General features: G+C 35.8%; 1 protein-coding gene across 3 annotated transcripts in view; it reads left to right on the forward strand.

Annotated features, from left to right (window-relative positions):
• LOC135078066 (semaphorin-2A-like) overlaps nucleotides 1-26,771 on the forward strand; it is a 417,995-nt gene that overhangs the window by 271,046 nt on the left and 120,178 nt on the right. The window contains exons 1-2 of one of the 3 annotated variants that reach the window (XM_063972631.1): nucleotides 11,700-11,758; nucleotides 19,562-19,842. The exons of 1 other annotated variant lie outside the window; for it this stretch is intronic. In XM_063972631.1, coding sequence (XP_063828701.1) covers nucleotides 19,641-19,842 — 202 coding nt within the window. In that variant the 5' untranslated portion in view covers nucleotides 11,700-11,758; nucleotides 19,562-19,640. Of the gene's footprint in view, nucleotides 1-11,699; nucleotides 11,934-19,561; nucleotides 19,843-26,771 lie in introns of those variants that run through there. One more of the 3 variants, XM_063972630.1, reaches the window with a different exon arrangement.

The following is a 26,771-nucleotide window of genomic DNA, read 5'->3' on the forward strand; positions in this document are numbered from 1 at the left end:
TTGAGTGTGTAATAGGAATTTTAATTCGATGATCTACTCTAACTAGTAGTTTAAACAGAGACGGTTTAGGCTCCTAAAAGCTAAAGCCTTGTGTAACTAGTTCCAATTGAATTGGGACTTCGCATTTAGGTTGTAATAGAATACCTAATCCAATCAAATTGTCTGAGCATAATAATATTTGTCTATCAAATAATGAAATTAAATGTCTTAAAATCAAAGTTTGGAATTTAATCAGCTATTTTTAAACGAGTTATTCTTGAAGTTACTATTAAAATGTCCCCTCATTTTATTTTTTGTTTAAAGTACTATGAATCTCAATGACATGACTTTTCTGATGAACTTGTTCAGCTATCTGCTCTTCTATGAAAGTGACTTTGTTACTCTGGTGTATTTTTTTAGATTTCGATGCTTTAGTTTATAGTTTCTTCTCAGAATACGCCTAAGAAAGTATTCCAAATATACATGTCAAAGCACATATTTTACGAAAAAATATAAAAGAATTTTATTGCTAAAGGGCTTTCGAAACAGGGCGCCCTGGATAGCTCACTATTATTTTTTTAAATACTAGATTTTTACAAACATACTTTTAGAAAAGAAGAGATTCAATTCAGAGAATCCAATTTATGAGTGATAAATAATTAAAAGCAAATAATATATTTTGACTTTGACCCGACATTAATATTCAAAAATTAGTTGTTCAATTAATTAATTTATTACTCTTTTTAAAACAAACAAAGTGGGTCTAAAATGAAAATAGGGATTCAATGAAGGCTAAAAATTAATTAAGCATGCAATAAAAAACCGATTGTTATTTTTTCTTAAAAGGCTAACCTCCTTCTTTATCTTTTGACCACGGGTAGTGTGCCTGACAGGCAATTTTCTACAGTATTATAATGTGTTTATTTTCCTTTCTTACGCGCACTGTACCACAAAATGTTTTTGAACGCGGTCCAACTAACTTTTACGGATTCAGTTTAGTTTGTTAATCGTGTTTAAATAGTGTTAAAGAGATTACATTTTGCTTGATAATCTCTGAAATACTGGGTTTGTTTTACGTTTTGAGGTTAGTTACTAAGGGTAGTTTTTCTCTATTTTTTTTTAATGAACTTAAAATAGCTTAAATCCAAGCGATTTAAATCTTTATGAAGCAGTGAGCTTTGACGTGGGAGAGCATGGGATGATAGTATCTTTTATAACTGATATTAATTTCTAAGCTTTACCTACTTACTATGACGACGTAGCTATGTATGATTTTAGGTTCGAATCTTAATGGTGGCAAATATTGTCAATGTTATCATGAGCTAATTAATCATATGGATATGGATGGTAAAATTCAGGTAAATTTAATGGATCTAAGATTAGATGAGTTAAAGAAATTTTACTTCAAATGTCATATACTTAAGGCTAAAATACTGTTTATTTATGACATAGGTTAGGTTAGGTTAGGTTAGGTTAGGTAATACTTACCTACCTTGTTTTATAACAGTTGTTTAGCTGTGAAAATGTCCACTGCAAAACACGGTCCAATTTAATCCTAATAAGAGAACATAAAGGTGGTTTCCCGACTGTGGCAAGGGTACGTGGCCGAGTCAGCGTTCTGAGACGCAAGTGCAATGGTGTCCGGGTGTCCGGACTCCGGACTGTCCGGCCAATGTTGGTTATTGCCCACGTATCTGGGTGTTTTCCGGGCCAATGCCCAATATTTGCCGCAGGGATGCGTAGGTTTTGCCCGATATAGAAACGAGCTTTTATTTTTGTGAGGTTTCGATTATTTGCTGAGATGTACAAATACACATTATATTTTTTGATTTTATTGTGTGCTTTTTACGCATCGGTCTACATAAAGCTCGCTAACAGCGGACACCTTTTAACCTGGTTATGTGTATTGTTTTCTTTACCTTAGGTACCTACGTTAGTTACGAACGAGTCATTAGAGCTATCTATCTATCTCAATGTGCTATAGATTTTTTTTATCCACAACGAGGAAGCTCTTGGCCTGTATCTCACTTGATGTGATGATCAGGCCGAAGGTGGAAGCGAGCTTCACCCCGAATCCTCAACCACGGAGGAACTGGCTATCTTAACTCTAATTGCCGGAACACAATAATGCTGTTGACATTGTTGTTATGGCGACAGACTTAGGTAAGATGGTGGTAGCTAGCCGGCGGACTTAGAACAATCCCTACCACCAACCAAACCGAACAGAAAAATCTGCCCCCAGAATTCCCCAGGAAATCGAACCCGGGACCTCTGCGTCTGTAGCAGGTGGTCTTACCACTAGACCAGAGACCTAGACAACAGAGGCGGTTTATCAAATAAACCTATTGTATGAACATGTGAGCGATTTGAACAACCCTATCAAATATCTATTTAGATAATAGTCTTAATGGTAATAGTAATATCTTAATGTTAGCTAATTATCTCGACATGTATAAGCTTACACAATAGAAAATCATTTATCTCAAGCTAACCGCTGCGGTACGCACTAATTAAATGAATCAAACATAATACCTGACTAGACTGGAAAGACCTAAAACCATTCACTGTAATGAGTCTACAAGAGATAGGCGATAGGATCTCACCCTTACCTACCCGTGTGTGAGTTCACAATCATCACAATGATTGATGATTCTGTGGGCTTAGTGTGAGTTTACATCAAACGTCTTAATGAAGATTAATGAGCTCGTAAAAATGTATGACGGACTGTACAGCGCCGCTAGCGAAAACTTTCAAGAACTAAAATTTTCATATATTTTTAACGCGCTCACTAGTGTCACTAGTGAGGACGTTTGATGTAAACTCACACTAAGCCCTCTGATCTGGAAACGTAAGATGTAGGCTTAATAGAGAACTTAAGTAGAACTTAGAGTTTGGCTCTCCATAAGATCTGATGACTTTTTAGAATGCTACTTGCAACTTACCTTGGCGTTATTAATGAATGAAAATGTTTTTGATGGGATTTAATTTAACTTTTCTCTAGTCGTTCAAATTAATTTATACACATCTTTAAACATATTAACTCTGCTATAGGTACGCTTAATTACGAGTAGATAATGTGTATTTTTTGTGACCTATAAAAAGAATTGCTTCTCTAAAATAAGTCCACGAAATCTCATCGCATTTGATCTCAGGTACCCATCTAAGATTAAAGGGCGTCATTGTCCATCCACGAAATTTTTCGCCCCAGTTATATCGAACTGTAACCGGCATGGACGACAGTTTTGGTTTCGTGATTTCGTTACTATTAGGGAGGCCGGACCGTTTCACGTTTATTGGCCAAAGATACGACTGGATTTGTGGAAGCAATTTCCTTTATACATTTTGTTTTGTCCTTTTTCCTACAGTTTGATGGGCCACGGTGAGTTGTGGCCGAACTTCGATTTAGCAGAACTACTTGAATTGATACGCATCTCTACCTCTAGTTCTGAATAGAAAGGGAGAAATTTAATTATACAGTCCGATCACGTAGCCAAGATTGAACGAAAACTAATTTAGCGCCGAAGTTCTTTTTGAAAAATCAAACGTTACGGACCTTCCTGTCTTGGAATAGGAGGTATTTGGAGTTTGGAACAGTGCCGTCTTGATTGGCAGCGGTTTGTTTAGTGCGTAAAAGGAAATAAGTACAAAATTATTTTTAGATACTATAAGCGTGCGTGCTCCAAAAATAATTACGTTTATAGGTATCATTGTACGAGTCCAACTACCAACAACTAAATACATTACACTAACATAACGTATCCATCATACCTAAAACTGAACCATATTTTTTCTGTTATTTATAAACATGTGATCATTATCTTATGCTCTACATACAAACATACATGACTAACCCTAATAAATTACACACAAAATTGGTAGTATTATTCATCAACTGAGTAGCATTCGACGTGTTCATTGAAATTAAAATAAAACTAGGTTTTGTTTCCAAGACCCGCACGTACTAATTATGAAAACTACTTACCTCGAAAGCATTAAATTATGTTCCGTGACTACTGCGGTAACAACTCCACACACGTATTTCCCGCCACGTAATAACGTAAACTAGTGAGACTAACGTTTCGTTGGGAAATTTAAAACCGTTTACCCGAGTCATCCCATCTTATCGTCTTAAAGATTCATGTTTTCTCTCCTCCTCAATGTCGTGCCTTTCACTGGGTATGCCCCTATAGTGTAAAGGTAAGAAAGTGTACCTCCCTTTAAGCCAAATAAACATGACATCGTCATTCAGGCGGGCTGTGAGGGACCCTGGTCGGTCGTCGCGACCTCTCCTTTATCCGCGGGTTTTTGTTGGACCTCCACATTCTCACCCTATACATTTGTTAGGAATGTACCGACCGGCGCATTTACCTTGCTTTGACATTTGATCGCGTTTCGGTAAGGGTACGATTACTTAAGTTTGGGAGGTAAATCGGCGTAATGAAAGCTAAGTTGAACCTTCAAGTACCTACGGGTGCAATCGAAGCAAGTCAGAATAAACGTTTCTGAAACTTACTAACCATACCTACATGTTGTTCATCGATTTTGATAATTTGAGTTTAGGAAAAAATACGTAAACCAATCTCAATATTTTACTCAAATTTTACAAATTAACCCCTAAAATTAAACATAGAATACTTAAAACATTTCAGCGCAAAACGCCGTTGACGCCGCCCCATTGAAAATACAATCATTCAAAACGATTAGTTCCCTAGAGTGGACATGAAAACGCAACGTGACGAAGGCATGTACCGAATGAGTCCCAAACCGAGAAGTCCCGTGCCATTTGAGGAATCAATCAAAGCAAACGCTCACAATCAGAGCGGGTCGGAGCTAATCAAACTAATGGGTCGAGCAGTCGCCCATCCGGCGACCAGCCCGCAACAAATCACAACAATAACACTGACGCCTGATCGATTACGGCTCAATATCGACTCGATTCGATTACCGTTACACCTGATACGTCCCTGTTTATGAATTTATTTTCGGCACTCATTTGTTTTGGATATTTTCGAACGAACCAAATCGGATTATTTAAACACCAGGCACCGTTTATGTGACGTCGGATAATGCAGTTTTGATATTAGGAATTTCAACTTTTTTATGTAGTTTGCCCTTTTGTTCTGTTTTAATATCGGCGGGTTTCGGAAGCACTGCCAGGTAATTATATATTTTGTTATTATAGTGTTAGCATTATGCAAGTATAAATTATGATCCATAGTATGCAGTCATAAGTAAAGTTCTACACTACTTCTAGATAAACTTCGGTTTATAGTTGGAACTTTTTATTTTAAAGAGAAAATTACACGGATGATTTTAAAGAATGCTAGAACACTCTACCTATACTTTGGCAATTGTCAATATCAATCTACAAAAATTAAACAATTTTATGATATTAGAGAACATCTTTATGTCTCTTCCTTTTCCTAATTAATGTCATTTCAAAAATAACAGCAGTTACTCTCTAACCTTTGAGGCTTGTTAAATATTTTAATCTGCAACGTTCACATTTAATTTTAATCATGTAGCAGCCCAACTAGTCTATCGTTTTGTGGCGAGCAAAATTTCAAATACCAATGTGGAATCCTCTCGCGTCGAGTTAGGATCAGCGCGGACCTTTTGGACATTTATGAAGACAAACACTGCGCTTGACTCGTGTTTACTCTCTCTAAATTAAGAGACGTACTGACTGCGAGTTGCCATCGTAATATTTGTAGCAACACATAAATCTGGCCAGAGTAATGTAGCGGTATTTTTATTGCAAAATCGTGCGTATTACAACCACTTAGAAGCCACAGTTTTCAGCATGGCGTACCGTGTATGTATACCTAGTGGTGTAAAGACCACAGTCATTTGTTTTGTTAAGCCTTTCTTAATACAATGGGTCATTAATTTAAGAAACAAAGGTAACGTTACAAAATATTTAATTTATGACAAAGTTGCTAGGTGAAAACATTGACGGTCATCGTATTTCTGTTCGCGAGTTGACGCCACGGGCGAGTGGTCCTGTCATTGGATAGAGGCGCCAAAGTGGTATGAAATGAAGAATTATTTTCACATTTAACCAGTGTTTACGACAGAGCAATACAGAACGCTTACTCAGCGAAACAAAATGTTCCAAGTGAAGCGAGTCTATCATTTTTAGCGCACCGCCGACGTCACGCCCGCGTCGAGTTAGCGTCGGAGCGAACCGCACCGCGGGCGTTTGGACATTTATTAAGTAGGAAATACGGACAAACCGAAACGTCTGCTGTACGCCACACTGACTGTTTGCTCCTCTTAATTAAAAGACGAATAACTGACGGACAGCTAATAAATATTCCAAACGCTAGAACTAGATATGATACGTATGTTTCGCTTGTCAGATTCTTTGGAGCAGGGAAAACAATGTAGCATCGTCAAACAATGGAACGATCAAAATCAAGAAACAATGCTCACATTAAACTGCAAATACCTATGCTATTGGAAATCTGTAGCCACAGAAATGCGTAACTCACCACACAATTGCAATTGCATTGCAGTCAACCTTAAAATAAACGTAACAAGTCCTCGCGAACATTGCTCGCGTTTACAATAGAAATATCTTTAGTATTCACCTGTCGGGCAATAATTCCATACGGCTTTACAGGACGTGCATTCGAGTGACATGCAGTAGCCAGACTTGGCGGATACAACACAAAGGCGCTCATTTTTTTGCGCGCCTAACATAAAATCCAAATCAATGGTTAGCTCAACTCACTTTTGTTATTGCTCCTATTATATGGACTTTCGCTCCGGTCTATGGCAGGCTTTTTGACCACACGGTGAACTGCAGCCCGATTGCTTGTCGAGGTTTCATAAAAATTCATGGCGACATGTGAACGTTTGTTTCGTGTTCATGCCACATTCGTTTTCTGATGGACGTTGCTATTTTTTTTAATCATTTCGCCTACTCGACGAAATGTTGATATAGTTTGTTATTAGATTTACCAAGAATGTTACTTTTCTTTGTATACCAAGAAAACATCTAACGCTAGTTTCCCTATTCAAATGTTTCGGGAAAACATTTCCAAGAAAGTGTCCGATTCCTTTTATTGTATGACGGCCACATCGCGAGCCGTCTCCAAACATAATATTGGCTAATACAAAAGCCACAAAAGATTACAAAAGATCACTCCGCCGGCTTATTCTAAGGCAGTCTTAAAGACAGGTAGCGACATCCATAGCCGCTAGGTACATCTTACTCTGCAGCAAAATAAAACAAGAACAGCTGCTTATTGTATCGCTGACAGCAAAGCCTTGGTGCGCCATTGTGAGCTCCTTGGAAGAAATATAATAGCGACTTACTTGATCCTGAGAAGCCACAATACGTCGTCATTATTTCGCGCTTACGGAGCTAGAAGGCCTCTTTTCACTCCATTTGCTTGGCTAGTGTGGCGTCACGTTGAAACAATCGAAGGTTCAACCGGCAGGCCATTGTTTTGACGGCTCTAAAAGTTGAATTTGACGGAGCTCGAGTGCGCTAGCTTATGAAGTTCGTAACACACACTTCAATAACATTTCTTAGAATCGTTATTTTATTTACTTTGATGTTTGTTACTCGAAATTGTTTATATCACGTTCCAATTTCACCTTTTCTGAAAATATGAAATTGTCAGAGAAAACGAAAACATTTGTCAGACCGCTCGTCTTACTAGCTTAAAGCAGCTTTAAGTGCGTACTCATAGCAATAATAAAGAATAAAACAAAAAACGAACATCTCTGCAAATTCCCTTTGTGTGCTTATCCTTCTGTGAAGGTTTTCAAAAAACGAGCACAAAGCAACATTGGTTAGTGCACCGGTTTTAGTTCTATCTGACACGAAACACAATTCACTCGTATTTTTGTGGGATTGGTCTGCGGGTTGAGATTCGGAAGCTAATGAAGTGTATCGCGGACACTTTACCCGTGTCAACCTGTCAGAAACACGTCATATTTACGAGATTTCTCTTTTGTTTTTTAAGCGATCGCGACGTCGATTGCCATTAGGATGAGCGGAGCTGATAATGCAAGTGCCAGCTTTTCGGGAAATACATCGGTTTGAGCGACCTTCGTGTGCTAGCTGTCAGTTCACATCAGGGATGAGTTCGAAGCAAAAAATTGCGTGAGAACATAATACGACACCCATTTTTAACCAGTCGATTGGTACTCGACACCTTTACATCCTTTTTAACCCAAATTAAGTCAGGTCTAGGCAAACAAGCGACTTGATCGACAGACTAATGAGATTTGCGGTTATTTGATATACGAGTATAAGCTGTCACTCTCACGTCTAATTTTAATCCACCGCTAAACATAGCAATTCCCAATAATACCAAGTCGTTAAGTGAAATAATAATCCTCTTTCAATAGCCTCATAATTATGTATTATGTCAAGTGTTTAAAGATACTAATATTATCTTTACGGTATTTTTTTCTAGATTTTCTAGGCTAGAATTACCTTTGTTCTTTTAGAAAAGTTATGCCGTAAAAATGGGTAAGGGTGTCAACTACGCAACTGATCGTCTTAATCAAGCCACAGCAAACATGGAAAAAACAACCCATTGTCACCAAATACCACAATGCCTGCAAAAAATTTGTGCAGCGCGTTGTTAAAGTCACGTAACACATGTTATAAGAGGAATGATCCCAAAAAAGTGCCTGATATAGTGAAGCGAACACTTCGTGGAAACCGGAGCTGGCTCCGCGCTGATCCTAATGTACCGCGACACCGTATCACAATATACAGTTTGTTTCCCGGTAGGTAACACACAAATTAGTGTAGTATTATGTTCGCGACCTCATTCGTTGGTGCTTGTTTTTCTGAAGAAGTGACAGGACCGCAAAGGTTGACGCGCGTGGGATGGGGTTTTTGTTTTGTTTTCGCTATTTTTTTTATTGATCAATCTTCATCTTCTTCAGTCTTCATGACGATTTTAGAGGACTAGGCATAAAATAACCACAATTTAGTTTAGTCCTTATTTTATATTAACACGCTCACTGCGTAACCATTTTTCGTAGACTTTCAGCCAGTGCGTATGAGGTCTTTTCGAGTCAATATTGAACTTCTTTACAGTGCGTATGAGACCTTTTCTGCCTCACAAAATATTGTTTCTAAAAATACTTTAAATATAGCTCAGGAAAGACAATATTGGCTTGAAACTTTTCTATTATAAACTTAAATAGATGTTTAACCTTAAACTAGCTTCGCCCGCAGTTATGACATTTTGGTAATGAATAAATTAAAAAAATATATATGACATCTTTTCTGCCTCATTTCGCACTGAAAGAAAGTCCAATTTGTGTCTCGACTAGGGATGGGAATAAAACAAAATTTCAGTTACCATAAAATTATAATATTTGTTTTTAATTAAAGTGTTTTTCATTAAAACAGGGCAAACAGTAGGATTTGTCACACAGAACACAAAAAGTTTCAATTTTTTTAGTTTTTTTTTTTGCAGCCTGAGTGCTATTTAGTGTTAGTCTTAATCTGTTGTAGCAACCTACGCAGCGCTTTCGTTGACCACCTTTTTTAAGCGAATGTTCAGCACATCATTGTCGGCCGTTTGGTGTAGTGGTTCGAAACGGACTACTATTCCGGAGGTTGCGAGTTCGATTCCCGCACAGTATTTGTGTGCATGAACATATTTGTTTGTATTGGAGTGGGTGTTTTCTATGTATAATAATATGTATGTATTTAAAAAAAAAGTATTTAAGTATGTTTATATCCGTTGTCTAGTACCCATAGTACAAGCTTTGCTTAGTTTGGGACTAGAAGCGCAGTGTAAAATGTCCAAAAATATTTATTATTATTATTATCTGCCACTAGGAATACCTGAAATAAATACGTGCGTTAAGTGTATACAAATGCCATTTTTAGTTAAAAAGTCAGTGTTAATGTGTCACCGGCTAACAGCGTGCGCCCGTATCGAAACTTATCACATCACTACTCAAAATGCGCGGCGCCCGCGCCTCACTCTGTGCGGTTATGAGGCCTGCAATTTTTGAGGCAGTTCAGACCTCACGGCGCACTGAACGTGATTAATTTCTATCCAGTGCGTATGGGACCTAATCGACCTCATACAATATTTTCTACGTCATTATGCTAGGCTTCGTAAGAGAAGCAATTTGATATATTTGTCTCTGTTGTACTCATAGAAATGTTAAAATAGTCGCCCCCCGCACAGAGTGAGAGAACGCGATTATGACTGCCGCACCTGCGATAAGTTCTGCATGTGGCTTTTTAGACCTCATAACGCAGTGAGCGTGTTAACTGATGAATCCAGTGCAGTAGTGGTCTTCACGTGATTTAAGCTCCCTAATAAAATAATGTTATAAAAGCTGATTAAATGAAAAATGCAACTAAAGCTTTAGCAAACTTTTATCTGGTTTATCACTATTAAGGCTGACTCGTTATAATAAATGTCTCGAATAACCTACATGTTACTTACATGTAATAATTTAATCCATTTACAAATATTAAATAGACTCATTATTTATACTACTATTCTCCTTTTTACAGCGTTGAATTGATATTTTTTTTTTGTTTATTTTCAGGGGAACGTAATTTTAAAATTACTAGATAATTATTTGAGATACACCCCCACTGCTGTATTTACTGATTGTATAATTACACGCTTTTAAAAAAAATAAACACGTATCGTTCTACTCAGGAAATGAGTAATCAAATTTTAGATTTGGGTCAAAATAACCGATGATATTGTTCGTTAATTACGCCACTTTATACTTTAATTGCGCTGTAATGCCATAATAACACGTTCGTTTTAATTGAATTGTATCATTTGGCACAAAAAGTTCTATGGAAATAAAAGCAGATGTCTTCATTGTTGGGTCGGAGTTGCAACAAAAAGTGCGCGAGACGGAGCATGCAAAAAACAACCGAAATTTTGCGGCACACGTTAGACTACCTGCTACTTTGTGACATCTTGACGTAGGGCTGGTGCATGCATCATTTATTAGTTCCCAAGACTCGACTCACGACAACCATAAATCTTACACCAATCTTTTGTTATTTCGCCAAACACGAAACTGGGTCAACCACATTCATTTTAAAACATTTCAAATTCACAACGTAAAGTTTGCTGAATTGAACAACGACGTTCAGGCTCTCACGTTTTAATCGCAACAGAAAAATCGAGGAATTATTACCGGTCTCACATTCATCGAAATCAATATCGAGGGTGCAGATTGAACATCACGATTTGTGCAATAATCAGGTGACAACCCTAAAAGCTTCATCTGCCACTTGAACGATCGAAAGGTACGACGGCGCGCCGGTATCAGGAAGGAATGTACAGTGGGTGACTTGAACAGTTCCCGTCCCTCTCCCGCTCGACCGGCTTCACCTAAGCCCAATTTGCACGCCGTCTCATTCGCACACACCAACATTTTCAATACTTACCTGCGTAAAATGATATACATCTGTTGCGGTGTCGTTCTCTCGCTCGCACGCGAGCTTCGGAATGAATTGTTGATATACGCGTCCCGCTCTGATGTCTCATGAACAGGGGGTAGTAGACGGTGTTGGCACGCGCTTGTGTTGGTGTCCGTTTATTTAGTGAACTTGGAGCTCGCTTTCGTGTTTGTGCATAGGGTGTTGGGGCGTCATTGTGTGCGTGAGTTGTAGAGGCGCGACATAGCTTTGCCGTCTCCATGACTTAAAAGTTTTGTTCGGAATGAGACCAGCGAGCTAGTACTGCGCCGGCCGGCACGCCTGACGGACGTGTGTGCCACGCTCGCGCCAAACTTCTCCGTGACGCTACGAGTACTAAAACTTGTTTTGTTGATAATAACACTGAAAGTTCTACATTATTCGCATTGTTTTTAACAACTTATTGCGTTGTTCTAAGAATAAAGTGATCTTTTATTCATTCAACTTTGTGTGTTACCTGATTTTTTGTGAAACTGCAACGTGTTTGGTTCAATGGACTACAGAAGAGGTTGGCCGTTGCAACATTCTCATATAGGCATTGTGTATCCAAATAACTCCGGCTCATTTTATCGTTATTTTCAATGGAAACTTAAAAGGAATGGACAGAACTTTGAAGTAAGGAACGTCATAGTCGTAAAATTTGTTGATGTTTTATCGAGATAAAGGAACTCAGTATCCCAAACGGTTGGCTTATAATGAACAAAACAAAATCCAAACTTATTTCACGAAGAGTTTTACGAAATTTTGTCAAAATACTAGTAAACAAACATTGTAAAGCAGTTGATATTCCCAGCTGTGTAGATAATGGTTTACAATAAATGTATGAATTAAACTTTGTTGTAGACCTCCAAAATGACCAGAAATCATCTCAAAAATATGTTACCACAGCGGTTACATTCGTCGAGTTGAACAACCTACGACGAGTATAAATAGACAACACAGACAGACAGTACAAACAGAAATCGCCGGTAGACGAGGAACCCCCTTTACAAATCATTAGCATGTCTTCAAAATGTTTTACTATCTGTGAAATGTTACGGAGTGAAAAGTCAGTGTATTTCAGTGTCGTTTTATTCAACCCTCTTTCTTTGATTTTACCGTGGATTTTATCGGTTTGAAACTATATTATTTAAAATGAAAATAGTACCTGATATTAATTATTAAAACAAGGTTTTAGTTGAAGTAGAAGAAGTCCCATTAATAAAATGAAATATAGATCTAAATGTTGATAGGAATTGAATATCTATAGCTATGTTTTATTAGCAAATATTTGTTAATCTATAAAAGATTAAATAACATGAGGTCAATGTTTGAAAGATGGCCCTAAAATAATAACGGATTCTTTTTATTTATCATACCTACCTAAATAAGGTTTGTTTACATTATTCATAATAATAAGCAAATGAGATCTCAAAGCACGCATCTATTCATTCTCCTAATTAAGTAGCAAATTAATTAATTCAGAACCGCTCTGAAATCTGCTTCCCCTATTCAATAGCAATAGGCAACATAATAAATGTGTATAATAATTGTGCAAGAAAGGACAAAATAATTAATTATTTTTTCTAATAATAATATAGACAAATAAATATGTTATTTGTTTTTATCGACACTATTTAAAAACTGTCAAGTAATATTGAATTTACAAAATATTTGAAGCGAAAAAAAACACATTTTCCTCAAACCGAAAAAGTTCTAAACCAATTTACTTTACACACATTAAGAACTTCTGTGCAATAAGGAATAAACAGAGGATAAAACAGAAACTGATGCTACACAACCATTATACAGTTCACATGCCACGTATACTATTCCAAAAGTTCTCCCCGTAGATATCAAAGTGGCCATAACGGTCCCCCTGTTCCATCCAGAGAATTACTACCTTTGGATACCTATGTGTGTTCCCATTGTGGGACCGAAGATTTATTTTATTCTTACAAATTGCAAGAACAATCTCAAAGAGAACATCATATTACAGACCATCATCAATCATGAGATAATAATAAAGATATTGACTCTGAATCAAAAAGATGGACCTTGTAACTACTTTAACAAAACAAATCAATGTTGAATAGCAATAAAGTATTGAATTGAAAATAATAAATGTAAAATGATGAACCTGAAATTATCTAGTCTATCTAGAAATAGTATATGATCATAACAATAATGGTGTAAGGTACACTATCAAATAATAAGGGACATCTAGTTGCCAAAATTTAAGATATAAGAATTTAAGATTAGCTTTTGGCAATTATTAATTGATGTGATTTTACAGAATATATATTTATCTTAAATTGCATTCTTCCATTCTACTAAACTTATTAAGCATTGATTAGAAAACTATGAAAATCAATTGTAGCTTGGCCTCGCAATGGGAACGCATCGTTTGCCGCCATGTTCTGCCTTGTCCTAAACAATTGATATCTCTATTTGTATCAATAATACGCCAGCAGACGTTTACGTTCATTTCGTACGTGTGCTGAATCCAGTGGCTGGAAGCATTGGCTTTCTTACCGACGTCATATTTATTGAAACTATTGGTTGTAACTAAATCTTTGTTCGAGACTTTCTGCGGAGCTTGTTACAAGTTTATTGTTAGCTGGATTTTGATGGCGAGTTTACTCGTGTATTCTATTTTCTAGTTGATTCCTTATTTAAAGATTTATGAGTTTAAAGCAATCAAGTACTGTGAAGTTATCCAACAATTACCTCTTTCATTAATAGCTACTACATTTCTCGATATAAGCTTTTTTACTTATTTGAGTAGATTGTCGTCTACCAAAAACCATTCATCAAATTCTACAAGGAAATAACATCATGTTTGAACTCCCACACATTAATATTACTCCCACGGTAACTTCAAACACAAATTATAACCACAAATTGTATTATTATATGCATGAATTCGTCTACAAAAACATTATTGTCGATTCGGAATCGTCTTATACTCGTATATTTCCATTTCATTTATCAAACATTCCTTTGATTGATATTGTAAGTAAATTATGATTCAGAGCTTCGGAGATCGAATAAGTGAACTCACCATCATTTTTCTTCAATATATTTAGCAGACCATTATTTATACTAACATTAAGTAACTGAGAGTAATATTCAATTCATTAGGTACTATATTAATTTGTATTTTCTACTATCTTTTGCCCTCGTTAATTTTGGTCTCTCAGAATTTTTCAAATTGGTTCAGTAGTTTCGGAGCCCATTCAATACAAACAATCAAATGTTTCTAGTTTAGAATATTAATGTAGATTGTAATTTCCTTATGACTGTATTTCAACTACAATCAACAAAATATCAGCAGCATTTTATCGATCAACGTCTAGCACCCAGTAACTAGGAATTTATTAATTTAATTTAATAGCCGTCTGTACTCAGACTCCAGTAAGATTCCCTTTGAATCCTCGCTAACATTTCTTGAGGTTGCGGTTAAGGAAACCAATAGCTACGTTAGTACCATTTAATTGATTTTGTACTCAGAAACTAATTACACTTGAGGTTTATGTAACCGAACTGTATAATAACTAGTGTGTTAGCTCTAACATAATCTCATATAAGTAATCCTTCTGATTATGGAATAATGTTAATGATTGCAGAATTGCCATGATGATTATAACACCTTCAGCACTATAAAAATTAGCCCAAATAGCTTCTTTAAAGAAACACAAACTTATAATAGTCCCAAAATTTATTTTACTTTAAATTAAAAATTTGTATGAACTACATTCAACAATGCCACACAAACAATTCTGTCCCTTTAACTTTTAAATTAGTTTTCAATTAAATTTGATAGTAAGTATGCATTATTAGCCTACTTGTGATGTAGTTCTAAAGTAGAATCTTACTTAAGGTTGAATGAAGATGCAAACAAGATACAAATATCATACAATTTCGCTAGAGGCAATAGTTATTTCTCTCACACACAATTTTGACACGCATCTGTTTATGCCCGTATTATTTGTATTTGAGCCGCAGCACTATCGGCTCACCGATATTTATTCAGTTCCCTGCTAAGGAGCTTACAATTCGCTGCTGTTACAGTATTGTATTAATAATTCAAAGCGTATTTCCGAGGCCCGCCGTATCTCTTCGGGGCAGCCAATTTGTTTCTGGATTACTTGCTTCACATTCACGCAATCATTGATTACGCAGTCCGTTCTAAGTATTAGCTAATTTTATGGTCATTTCGTTAATTAATATCTGACTTGATGCTAATTTAATAGCACAAATTATTCAAGGAATACTTTGTTAGGAGATTTACATCTAATCCCTGAATCTCCAATTTAGTTGACAAAGGTAGACCATCTCATAAACATTATGGTACATTTAGTTGTCTGTATACAATTGAGTAATAAAAAAAGTAATAATTAGAGTTATCATAAATTATGTACTAAATGTACACAATAGTAAAGACATAGGACATACTCAATAAATCATGTAGTAAAATATTAGATTTAAAAGTTAACCTAATACTGGCAATAAAGACGACATTTAAACCTCCAAAGGCCAAAATTTAATATTTCGTCCTAATTCAATTTACTCACAAAGTACTTACCCTGAGAGAGCATCATAAAATTGACTATTTTAAACAATGTAAAGTGAAAATGAAATTTTATAATGTGATATTTCAACCAAAAATTTAGTTTCGTATTTTTGCTGATTCACAGGCTACCAGAAATTTAAATTTATTTATTTTAGAAATAAATAAACTAAAGAATAATTTTGGAGTCCTTAGTAACAGCCACATTATGTAAATTAGAGAATAAATTGTAACGTAACTAAAAAGCTTCATTCAGTAATCATAATGTTCATAAACTTTTGCTAGAAAATGTTCATAATATTCATAACATTTTTTTTTTTTTTTTTTTTACATTGAAGTGGGCGAACCAATAATTGTAATTCAAATCCTTGCATGCGTTAATTTGGTTAACGAAGATGCGTCGGCAGATATTTTTGCATGGCTTAATGGCCTGACATGGATACGGGTCGCGGAGGAAACATCGAGTATTGTGTTACAGGCTCAGTGGTCTTTATCGAGGCGAAATTTCATTATACGTACCCCATTCAATTGGAACACCTTCGCACAATTGGGAGGGCTGCCTCAATGGGTTGTCGGATGAAATTTCTTAACATTCTTCGCTCATTATGAGAGGCCTGTCGTGCTATAGGCAGCAGTAACGGTGTAATCGTATTGCGAAATGAGATCGACAGATATTAAAGGATATTAAAGTCCTCTTAATGAACCCTTATAATAAAATTATACGTCGACTCCACCCAAAATTTGGAGCTTAATTACTATCTGCGAAAATTATTCCAAAGTATTGTATTTAACCTTCCACCGCGTTTTATTGAAAAGATTTCATTCCAAGATATAAAATTAAATAATCCGTACGAATCCATTTCATAACCCAGTTTCGTAATTAATTAAAAAGATTTTAATGCAGACAAAATATTTGAAGAGGAAACTTTAAATAGTGAGATTGATAAACAGCTTTTGAAGTTTGGATATAACGAACCTGGCGTGGTTATATGACAAACAAGTTTACGAAAGAAAAAATTAACAAGATAAAAAATCTCCTATCACGGAACATAAGTAGAGATGTAGTGAATCATCGGTAATGAAGACATCATTAAAGAACCGGTTACGTTCGAAATGACGGTGCTCCGAACGGAGAGGGCCATCGACTTTTTTCTGGGAATAATGTGCCACGACTCCGAACGAGTGATTCATTAAAATTATCATTGGGTTACCACGAAGAGCGATTTGAAATAACACAAACGCTAAACAACTTAATCAACATTTCGTTTTTATTAAAACATGGACACAATACTTAGAAGTTCGCGGTTTGCATAATTTATGCTTTATAAAGACGTTACACCTAGTTATGTAAATTCAATTTCTCATTATAATGTTAATGATATTGTTAAAGTCTATAGCAATTAATTATTTGGATGAATTACTCTATAAACGTTTAGTAATATCAAACACCTGTCAAAAATCTTGATAAGTTTAAACAAGCACCATCCACATCAAGATAAATCTCACCACACTTAACAAAGCAAGGCACAATGATGTGACTTCATATCAAAATATACTCCAAATAATTTCAACGACCATTTTTCATTTTGCAATATGAATGCCTCGTACCACGTTCTCATGATCCCCAAGGATACAAACAAAATAAAAAAGAGTGAACCTTGCTTCCCTTTAAGTAGAATTTGAAAGTAGGGGGACTTAAAATATTTTCTGGGAAGATCTGCTGTCAATTGAACAAAAATCACTCATGCGATAAACCGCTGCCATTAATCATTTCATATAAATTTTGTAACCCTACATCATGAGATGTCATCTGGTGATACTGCTTTGCTTTACAAAGCGAACACGCGTATATGCTATTTATGAGAATCGCAATTTACAAAAAATAAGTATTTTTACTGTATAAAATCAAATTGTGTAAAGAAAAGTGGAGATAAATATTGTAATATTTGAGCACAGCTGTAATCTCGCTAAAATAAAAAGTAGCACTCTGATGGATGCAAAAAAGCTTATCATGCTGGATCATCTATCCCGCTAAGTACATGAAATAACAAACCAAATCTACTCGTGATATTTGCATATCAAATAAGTAATACATCCAAACAACTCAACCCCTTTCACATTCCCTTTTTTGAAGTTGTTATCTATTTAATTCATCTCTGGACTCTTTCAAGGGTCGCCCTGACCGCATTCAGCGAAAGATATCGGTCACATGACGAAGGATCGGTCTCTGAGGCTCAGGTTAAATTCACCAGAAGACATTTATTTATTCGCTGATATCCAGGATAATCATCTCCACGGGTAACTGGGTAACGATTAAGGTCATCGCGTTGATAACGCTCCCTCCACCCTAACAGATGGCGACAAAATCCAACAAAGTTATCTACAAAATTCAATTTTAATGTGAAAAAATATGCGGGTGTTTTAATTAGTGTGTATTAAAGCTATCTGTGGAGTTAATCAAACGGGAATGGCGTAGGTTCAACCGGTTATAGGGATGGGGATGGCTCGACGCCAGTATGTTGGAAAGGTTTAATCTTGGCAATATCCATTTGAGGTGAAAACGAGAAATCCTTATTGTAGCAATTAAAAACGAAATACATTTTCTGTGTAACGGGTTAAAGGGTGGTCGATGGTCGTATGTGCCCCTGTTGCACATCGCATGTGGTTTCCATTACGGAGGTGTGCTTAATGCGGCGCTCGTAATGGTCCTCGCAGCCATTACGCGTCCCCACAACATACTACTTTTTAATACAAAATCTACAAGCAAAAATTGTCTTTCTCCATTTCGAAATGGGCGTATGTCGACTGGCGTTTTTTTCACTTCCCCATAATTTCGTTTTATTGGTTCTATTATATTTCTATTCGGGGCACAATTGCCGGAGCATTTGCTACCGACATTTTGCTTTGTTGTTTTTCCTCGTGCAGTGCAACGGTTGCGTTTATTATATTGACCTTTATCCAATAAATCATTGCAAATTGCAATCACAGTGTCATGTTTATTTTCAATAGTACTTACAATATTATGAATAGTAAAAAATGACGTTCTTTTATTTACTTTTGGGTAATAATCATGAATCACAATTTTTGTACAAAAACTTTGTCCATTCTTTAAAAATATCTACTCAAGCTTATATTTTAGGCGTCTGCTAAAATAGCGTTTTTCACTATCTAAAACCTCAATTCCCTGTTAAACAATATCAAGCATGTATGTTAACACATTAATTTGTACACTGCGTCACGATTATAAAATTTATTATGCCTCAGAATCGCGTGTGGGTTTTTGTATTTAGCGCACGGCCGTCGCTCAGACCGAAATTAGGCCTAACTTTAGGCCTACGCCGTAACACGCTCGCGTTCAAAAACTTTATTTTAGGCCATTCCTTTTAACTTTTCACCTTTTTACTTTACCTCATAGAAAATACTTTAGCGAAGAGCAAAGAATTTTAAGTGTATAAAAAGGTTAGGTAAAAATTGGCGACGCCTCAATGAAGATTTTAAATTAAAAATACAACGATAAAATGACACTGGAGTTTTTTGGAGCTTGAGGATACGAAATACTGACGTCATTTGTTTTTCTTTTGCAGAAAAGTCGCAAAAATGATTACGGAAAATTAACTTACAGACTTGTAAAGTACTTTTTGTGTAGTGTGAAAGTGATCTGAGATGTTCTCTCCTCGGACTATGGATACGTTGGCGGTAGTGGTCCGGTGGTGCCTGTTCCTGCTAGTCGGACTGGGATGGCAGGTTCAGTCCCAGACAGTGCAACAAACATCTATAGTGGACAATTCATACAATTTTTACTTTGAACAACCGTGCTGTACAGGGACCGTTCAAAAGAGCAAATATCATACACGGCACAGGCGAGGTAAGATTTTGTTTTTATTATTATGTGAGTAAGCATAGATTGAAATAACTCTTTCATTTTTAGCTTTCAACGCTTTTGAATCACCTGAAATTTTGATAAAAGCGAAAGCATTTTATCGGAATCTCGACCTATTTCTCAATTTTGATTTAAAATATCTAAAAGCTAGGTCAATACTCTTCTTAGATCAAACACTTCTTAACTTAATAATTAATTAGTGCAGTGATCCAAGCTTCATACTCAGCAATTATCAAATCTATTTGTGAATAATATTTTCTTTTCTTAGTCATATTCGTACAACAACCTGAACTGATACAGTCACGACCAAATACTCACACATGGGCACATATCACAAACACACCGGCATTAAACACACTTTGAAGGGTACATGACGCACTGCGAGACGGATATACAAATATCTGGGAGAACGAAAGAGACGGCAGATTCCTTTTGTTTCAAGCCCCCCAGAGATGATGCCGCGAGTTTTAAGACTTTTAATACAGTAGTAGTTAGCATTCCTGTTGCAACTGCGTATGCAGCTATCAGAATTATGTCCATTCTATTATGGACTTTATATGAATGCAAATAAATGCTATTTGCTTGAGATTATTGTGTAACTAAATTCTACATCTTAAAAATAAGGTTTCCTTAATCCTTTAACATTTAAGCTGTATGTTGTTTTAAAATTGACTCTAGTATTATATCTCTTCAAATGTATAAAATTCAATAAAAGTTAAAATTTTTCAAACATTCTGTTCCAAGAATTGCAAGTGAGCAAATATTCGGTAAAGCTTTAATTAGTAATTAATAAAACAATCTGAAGCCTTCAAAGCTCAAGTCAGACGGCCAGTAAGTAGGCTTCTTATTAATAAATTCTCTCTAAACAGATTAAAAACCTTTTGATTAAAAACCAGTATAGATACAGATGCTTAGAATTACCTTATTATGTATTTTGGATTCTCCTATGTATCTTTGACTACATGACTGCCCAAAGAAAAATTACTTATATTCTTTAAAATGAAATGTTTTATTCAGCGACACAAACCAATATCAAGAATACCATAAAATACGGTCAACTAAATAAGACAAGTAATGAGATTTTAAACCAATTTCCAATACCATAAAATATTAAATACTACTAAACTACTACTAAATTCTCACCTGTAAAACCTTAAACAAAAACGGGTAAAACGCCGCATTCTTAAAATCTTTTGTATAGGTACTTTTGAGAGATAGAGGTCATCTTAACCGCACTATTAATATTACAACGTCCTACTGTTACCTTTTCTTATACATATAAATAAGATGAGACAGTTTTTAGCACAGTAAATGTTAAGTTTATGTGATTTAAAGCAATTTAAAATTCCAAAAATCTTTCTTATGTTGGTCAAACAGATTAAATTACCTATTTTCAAGTTAACTAAAACAAAAACGATCCACCGGTAAAACCACCGCATTCCTAAAATCCTATGCATAATTTTGAGAGAAGCGGTCATCCTGACCGCACTATTAATGTTAACCGCTTCCATTAAATACTGCGTTTGCAGAGCCCTAATGAATTCGGAAACTTCTGCCATTAAGCCTCGTTAAACTTAATGAAAATCCACTAATACAACATTCAGCATATGCCCATTAATATCCAAAACCACTTTATTAATCGGTTATAATGTTTCATGACTGTTTTTGTGTTAATTTAAACGCTTGGATTTCAATTTCTGTTTTCATGGGTTGATTTTGAGTGTTTCCTATGCTTAAATTATTTTACTGAGGGCCGAGTGTGAGTTTACATTAAACGCGCGAGCAACTCACTGTGAGCGCGTAAAAAATGACATTAAATGTATGACGAATTGTACAGTCTCTAGCGGAATCTTTGAAGAACAAAAATTTTCATACATTTTTTAACGCGCTCAACTTTGTAGCCATACCTAAATGTATTACGTTGAATACCATATAAATAGTACATCGAGTCGTAGGGATGAAGCCGTTCAGAAAAATCGAATAATCCTTTATTTCGATGCATTTGTACAATCCACTCGATCCGTAAAAAGGTGTCCGATTCGAATTCGCGAGAATCGTTCTCCCCCGTCCCGGGTCTGGCGGCGAACGTCATCAATCGCGTCAATCACGGATGTTTTCGAATAGCAAAACCGATTATCGGGCGTATTAAGTCGGTTATTGTTATCGACAGACCCGTCCGTCCGACCGTGAAGTAGATTAGGGACATCATAATAATGCCATATTTTTGGTGTCAGCTGCACGCATCACATGCACGCCTTATTTTTTGCCGTTTTCCTTGAAATCTGCTCGGTTCATTTTGGCCCGCATATTGCGATACGCTCTGGAGTTTAAATTTTGAAGTGGATTAAGGCGGAATTGCAAATCCCCCTAACGCAGTTCCTTACAAATTGAAGTCAGATAATCGAACATTTGATTTTTACTATGATTGGAATGTCTATCTTACTACCTCTATTAATTTAGTTTTAACTCTTTGTATTAAAATAGTATTAATGGTTTCTCAGACTACTTGATTAATAAAAAATAACAATCTTAAATTGCTGATGATCAGGATTTATACCTGCCTGTTTCTGCATAACAAATGTTGCTTTTTATAAAACAAAAAACCCAAAAGATAAGACAACTACTGTTAGTTTCGTTTTATGAACAAGAAATAAAATTAGATTTAAATAAAATAATAAAAGTACATAACCATAAACTAGATAACTTGTTGTCCCGCTAATGACAATTTAAGTTCACCCAAACCGAGCCACTCACCGTCATACATCGTCAAATGGACGCAGAAAGTAAAACTAGCGGTCATTATGTCGCTAATTACAAGGGTCAAGCCTTGAACGCTCGGGGCTGAATAAGTTTGGGACGATTCTTTGCCATTTACCCTGGACATAAGCCTGGGAGAACAGACAGTCATCTATCAACACTGCTACAACGCTTTAAAAGCATTGAACGAACAGGCGGAAAGTGAGGTCTTAGATAGCTCGTTTTGCCATACAAAATCTAAGAGAGCTGCGCTTTGAAAGCTCATAAAAAAAATTGACATGTACCAATACCAACTACTGTAGAGCACATAGAATCATTTTTATAAATCTTGATAAAAGCTACAAAAAAAATCTTTTGGCATGCTAAGTTCAAAGTGCAAATCCACAAAGCCCAATTTTTTTGTACATGAATATTCTTCGCGGCGTGGCTAAGAATACAAATCGATGTTACTTTAAACTCAAAAAAGTGTTTACACTTTTACATTACAGTAATACTTATCTACAGGGGAGGTAGCTCTACTAATGTCCATTCTGGGACACCCTGTATATACCTAATCGTCAATTACAGTATATTATGTACTTATAGTTTTACATTAGCTTTCAAAGTCGCCATATCGTCGGTTTCTATACAGTGAGTTGGCTGTCCAATTTGTGAGAGGTCATGTCCATCCTGGCCTGTCATTAGAGGGCAATGTTTAACAAAACTTGTCCGTCGCTGAATAGCGTATAATGAAAGGGTTGCAATGTTACGTACATGACGAATGCGTGCCCTAGAGCGGGCTTTATTGCAAGAGTGATAATGCCGCTTTTTAGGGTAATTTCAACTTTTTTCCGCCATGAAAGGTAGGATTTTCCGCTGAATCATGTTAAACACTATGCTTACATTCTGGCCGAGTTAAAACGCTGCACAAACTTAATAATAATAAAATAATTATTTGGTAAAATCAAAACAATACTTCTACATTGTATTTTACTCCGATTCGTTTTTCCTAAAAAAAACTTAGCATCTTTTTTATGTTTCTCTCAAATAAAGGCTAGCTTTTTCATCTAGCAAACAGAAGTAAAAACTAGAAATGCAGTGAAATAGTAGAAAGAAACAAAGAATTGTCGAAAACAGTTTTACGAGTCTTTTGTAAACTTAAGAAGCCATGAACTCGAGTGGCCGCGGCCGGACGGGAGGCAAATGTCCATGCGGTGGACGGAACAAAAAAGAAGGCAGGAACGACTGCTTTCATTATTTTGAGGTTCCGTAGGTTTTAAATGTACAGTCATCAATTTTCAGCTCCATTTCTTATCACATGCTTGAGTTTCAATCGTGTGGTGAGTTTTGATGTCATTAGTGGCCAAATTATCGGAGAATTGAAACAGAGACATACGTAATAAGTTACTGAAATATGTTTTGAAGTATCACATTACTAAAGTAACTCATTCATTTATTAGAATAATTCCATTATTCACTCGATTGATTGCATTTTAGAATGTCAAAATAAATTCCCAAGGAGATCAAATTCATAAACCGCATTTCTTGTTAACCACATCTTGTTCTAGTATTCTCAACTGGCAAGAATAATTGTAATGAGATATTTTATAATGCGAGTGATCCAATTCTAAGCGAAACGACAGGCGTTATGAAGTTTAATAGTTTTTTAAAAACGTTGAGGAACCTTAAAAACTGCAGACCGAATTGAAAGAAAGAGCTCACTCAGCCGGCTAAGGTTGAAAAAGGAAAAAACATACAATACGCAAGACGGTACAAGCTTTGACCATTGACCACAACTCATTTGAGCTCTCACTTGCCTCTACAAATGAGAGCGATGAATTTTTAAGATCGACGGTTTTGTCGCGGGGCCCGATCTCATCGTGTTTTAGGATTGTTTTGATTCAAAGATATCTGAGCAGTGTTCTTGTCACTTCAACTTGTATTCAAGCCAAGAAAATTGTAAGTAAGCTAGCGTTGAGGTTTATCTTTAAAATTGTAAATATTTCGGTCGATCAACCAGTTTAAAAAGAATTGTCGAGTGACTGACAAGACCTATATTCTATCATACCTTTCTGTTAAAAAGTTATACAAACTAATTAGCTCCCAATTAAGTCTATCAAAGAGTAATCCGATTTTGTCACGCATATTGGTTGTTTCAAAGGGTACATAATGTCAGCATGCAGAAATAGAGCAAAAGTGACACGCCAAACTCAATCTAGAAATCAACCCACCTACACACTCTATTTTTATCTCCATATTCAAGATGTCTGCAATTCTACACGTTGTTCCACACCTGTATTACCAAGGGTGCGTTTAGTGTGGGCGCTTTCATCCCCGACTCACGTTACCACTATAGAAGTTACGAACAATTCTCCAAGGGAGATGACATTACTTATTTCGAATAGGTACAAAACATTTTGGCGAAAATTTGGTCACGTACGCGTGGGGAGTCCCATATCGCATCTTGAAACCATAGCGATTGTCCATTGTAGTCTCTCAGGACAAAGGGTTGAGGACACGCAGCCTTACCTTCGTCAAAACGGTGCTCGGAATCAAACGGCCAGGTACCCATTATAAGGATGTGCGTATCTATCCGGTTCAATTTCTCGGGACAATGATCGGAACACATTAGGCTGTAAATGAATGTTTACGTTAACTTTTTGCACTAGAGACGCATCGATAAAGGTCCAAATGATGACCTTTATCGATGCGATAATAAACATCCATCTCTCATTTAATGAGAGATTTTTCATAACTGCCAACTCCTATGTAGAGAAAAACTGAACTAAATTGAAACTGTATTGGAACTGCACAGAAATTCATTAATCAACATATTTAAAATATGTTATAAACAGATTTTCAAGAAAACGTTACTGAGTTATAATATGCCTAAATTGATGTTATCGTTTCAAAATTTAAGAATTTCTTACAACACTTCATCATTTAAAATAACTGGACGTACGGTATTTATTTTATTGTTGTCACATTTCTTTTCTAGTTTATTCGAACACAATTTTATGTCATGGGTTTCTAGCTTCTGCTACAGATCTAGGTACTTTAATCAAATCAAATTGGCACAATGTGCTATGCACGGTGCACGTCCCTATTTCTGATTCCTGATTTAGACGTTATGTAAGACGATGCTGCCCTTTACGCTTCAGAGATTTCAAAAAAGAGTTATTAGTGTAGAAGCCTATTTTAGAGAGTGGTTGTTCGTAGCGGACTATAAATGCCGTGTATTCGACTGGAAATATACGTAATTATATATGTTTTCTTAACTAGTGACGCCCACTACTTCGTTTGCATGAAATGTAAAAACCTTAATCTCACCAATATCCATTCATCTTAATAAATTATGACTTACGTTAGTCTGATGTAAGCGTAAGTTTGTTTTTATGCCCACGGCTAAATTTTTATGTATAATATCGATCTATCTATCTTAAAACGGACGAGTAAAAATATCCAATTCAGCCAACATAGGTACATGCATTATGGATTTCCGCGGGTTGTAAACGAGCCATTGTGGATAATATGTTGTTGATGAAACTGCAATGATAACGACACGAAATATATGCCCGCACTGCCCGTGCAAATTTTTATACTATCTATCGATATGAAATAAAACGCTCTAACATTTTATTCGATACGTATCTATTGAAAACTATTTCATCGATATTTAAAACGTAAGCTAAGAAAAATGTAACATCTAGGTACATGCCTTCGATTCCATTCAATAAGTGAATATAATTCAGATGACAAAAAAGTTATGCAATTTAAGCTCTATTACTACTACTTCTAAGTTATATCAGTTTTTTTAGGTACCTACATATTCATTTCACACATACATAAAGACATACGATATGTTAATTTACAGGTCCTTACATCGATAAATAAACTTTTCGGTAATTATTAATGATTTACCGCCACGAAATTTAAATCAAACTTAAACATAAATGCCCTAATTAGTTACAGAAAATTTGTTTCATTACGAACGCTGCGTGCATTAAGCTCCAGGCGCAATGAAATTTGTCGATAACTTCAATTTAACGCGAAATGTTATTGCCAACAAATTAATGAAATTATTTTAATTTCGGAACAAACATAAACGTACCAAAGTTAAAATTTGTCAGCTCGGAAACAATCACAGAATCAGTTAATTGATACACGCTGTGGCTGAT

The sequence above is a fragment of the Ostrinia nubilalis genome, chromosome 14 (assembly GCF_963855985.1).
Source record: "Ostrinia nubilalis chromosome 14, ilOstNubi1.1, whole genome shotgun sequence".
Taxonomy (NCBI): Eukaryota; Metazoa; Arthropoda; class Insecta; order Lepidoptera; family Crambidae; genus Ostrinia; species Ostrinia nubilalis.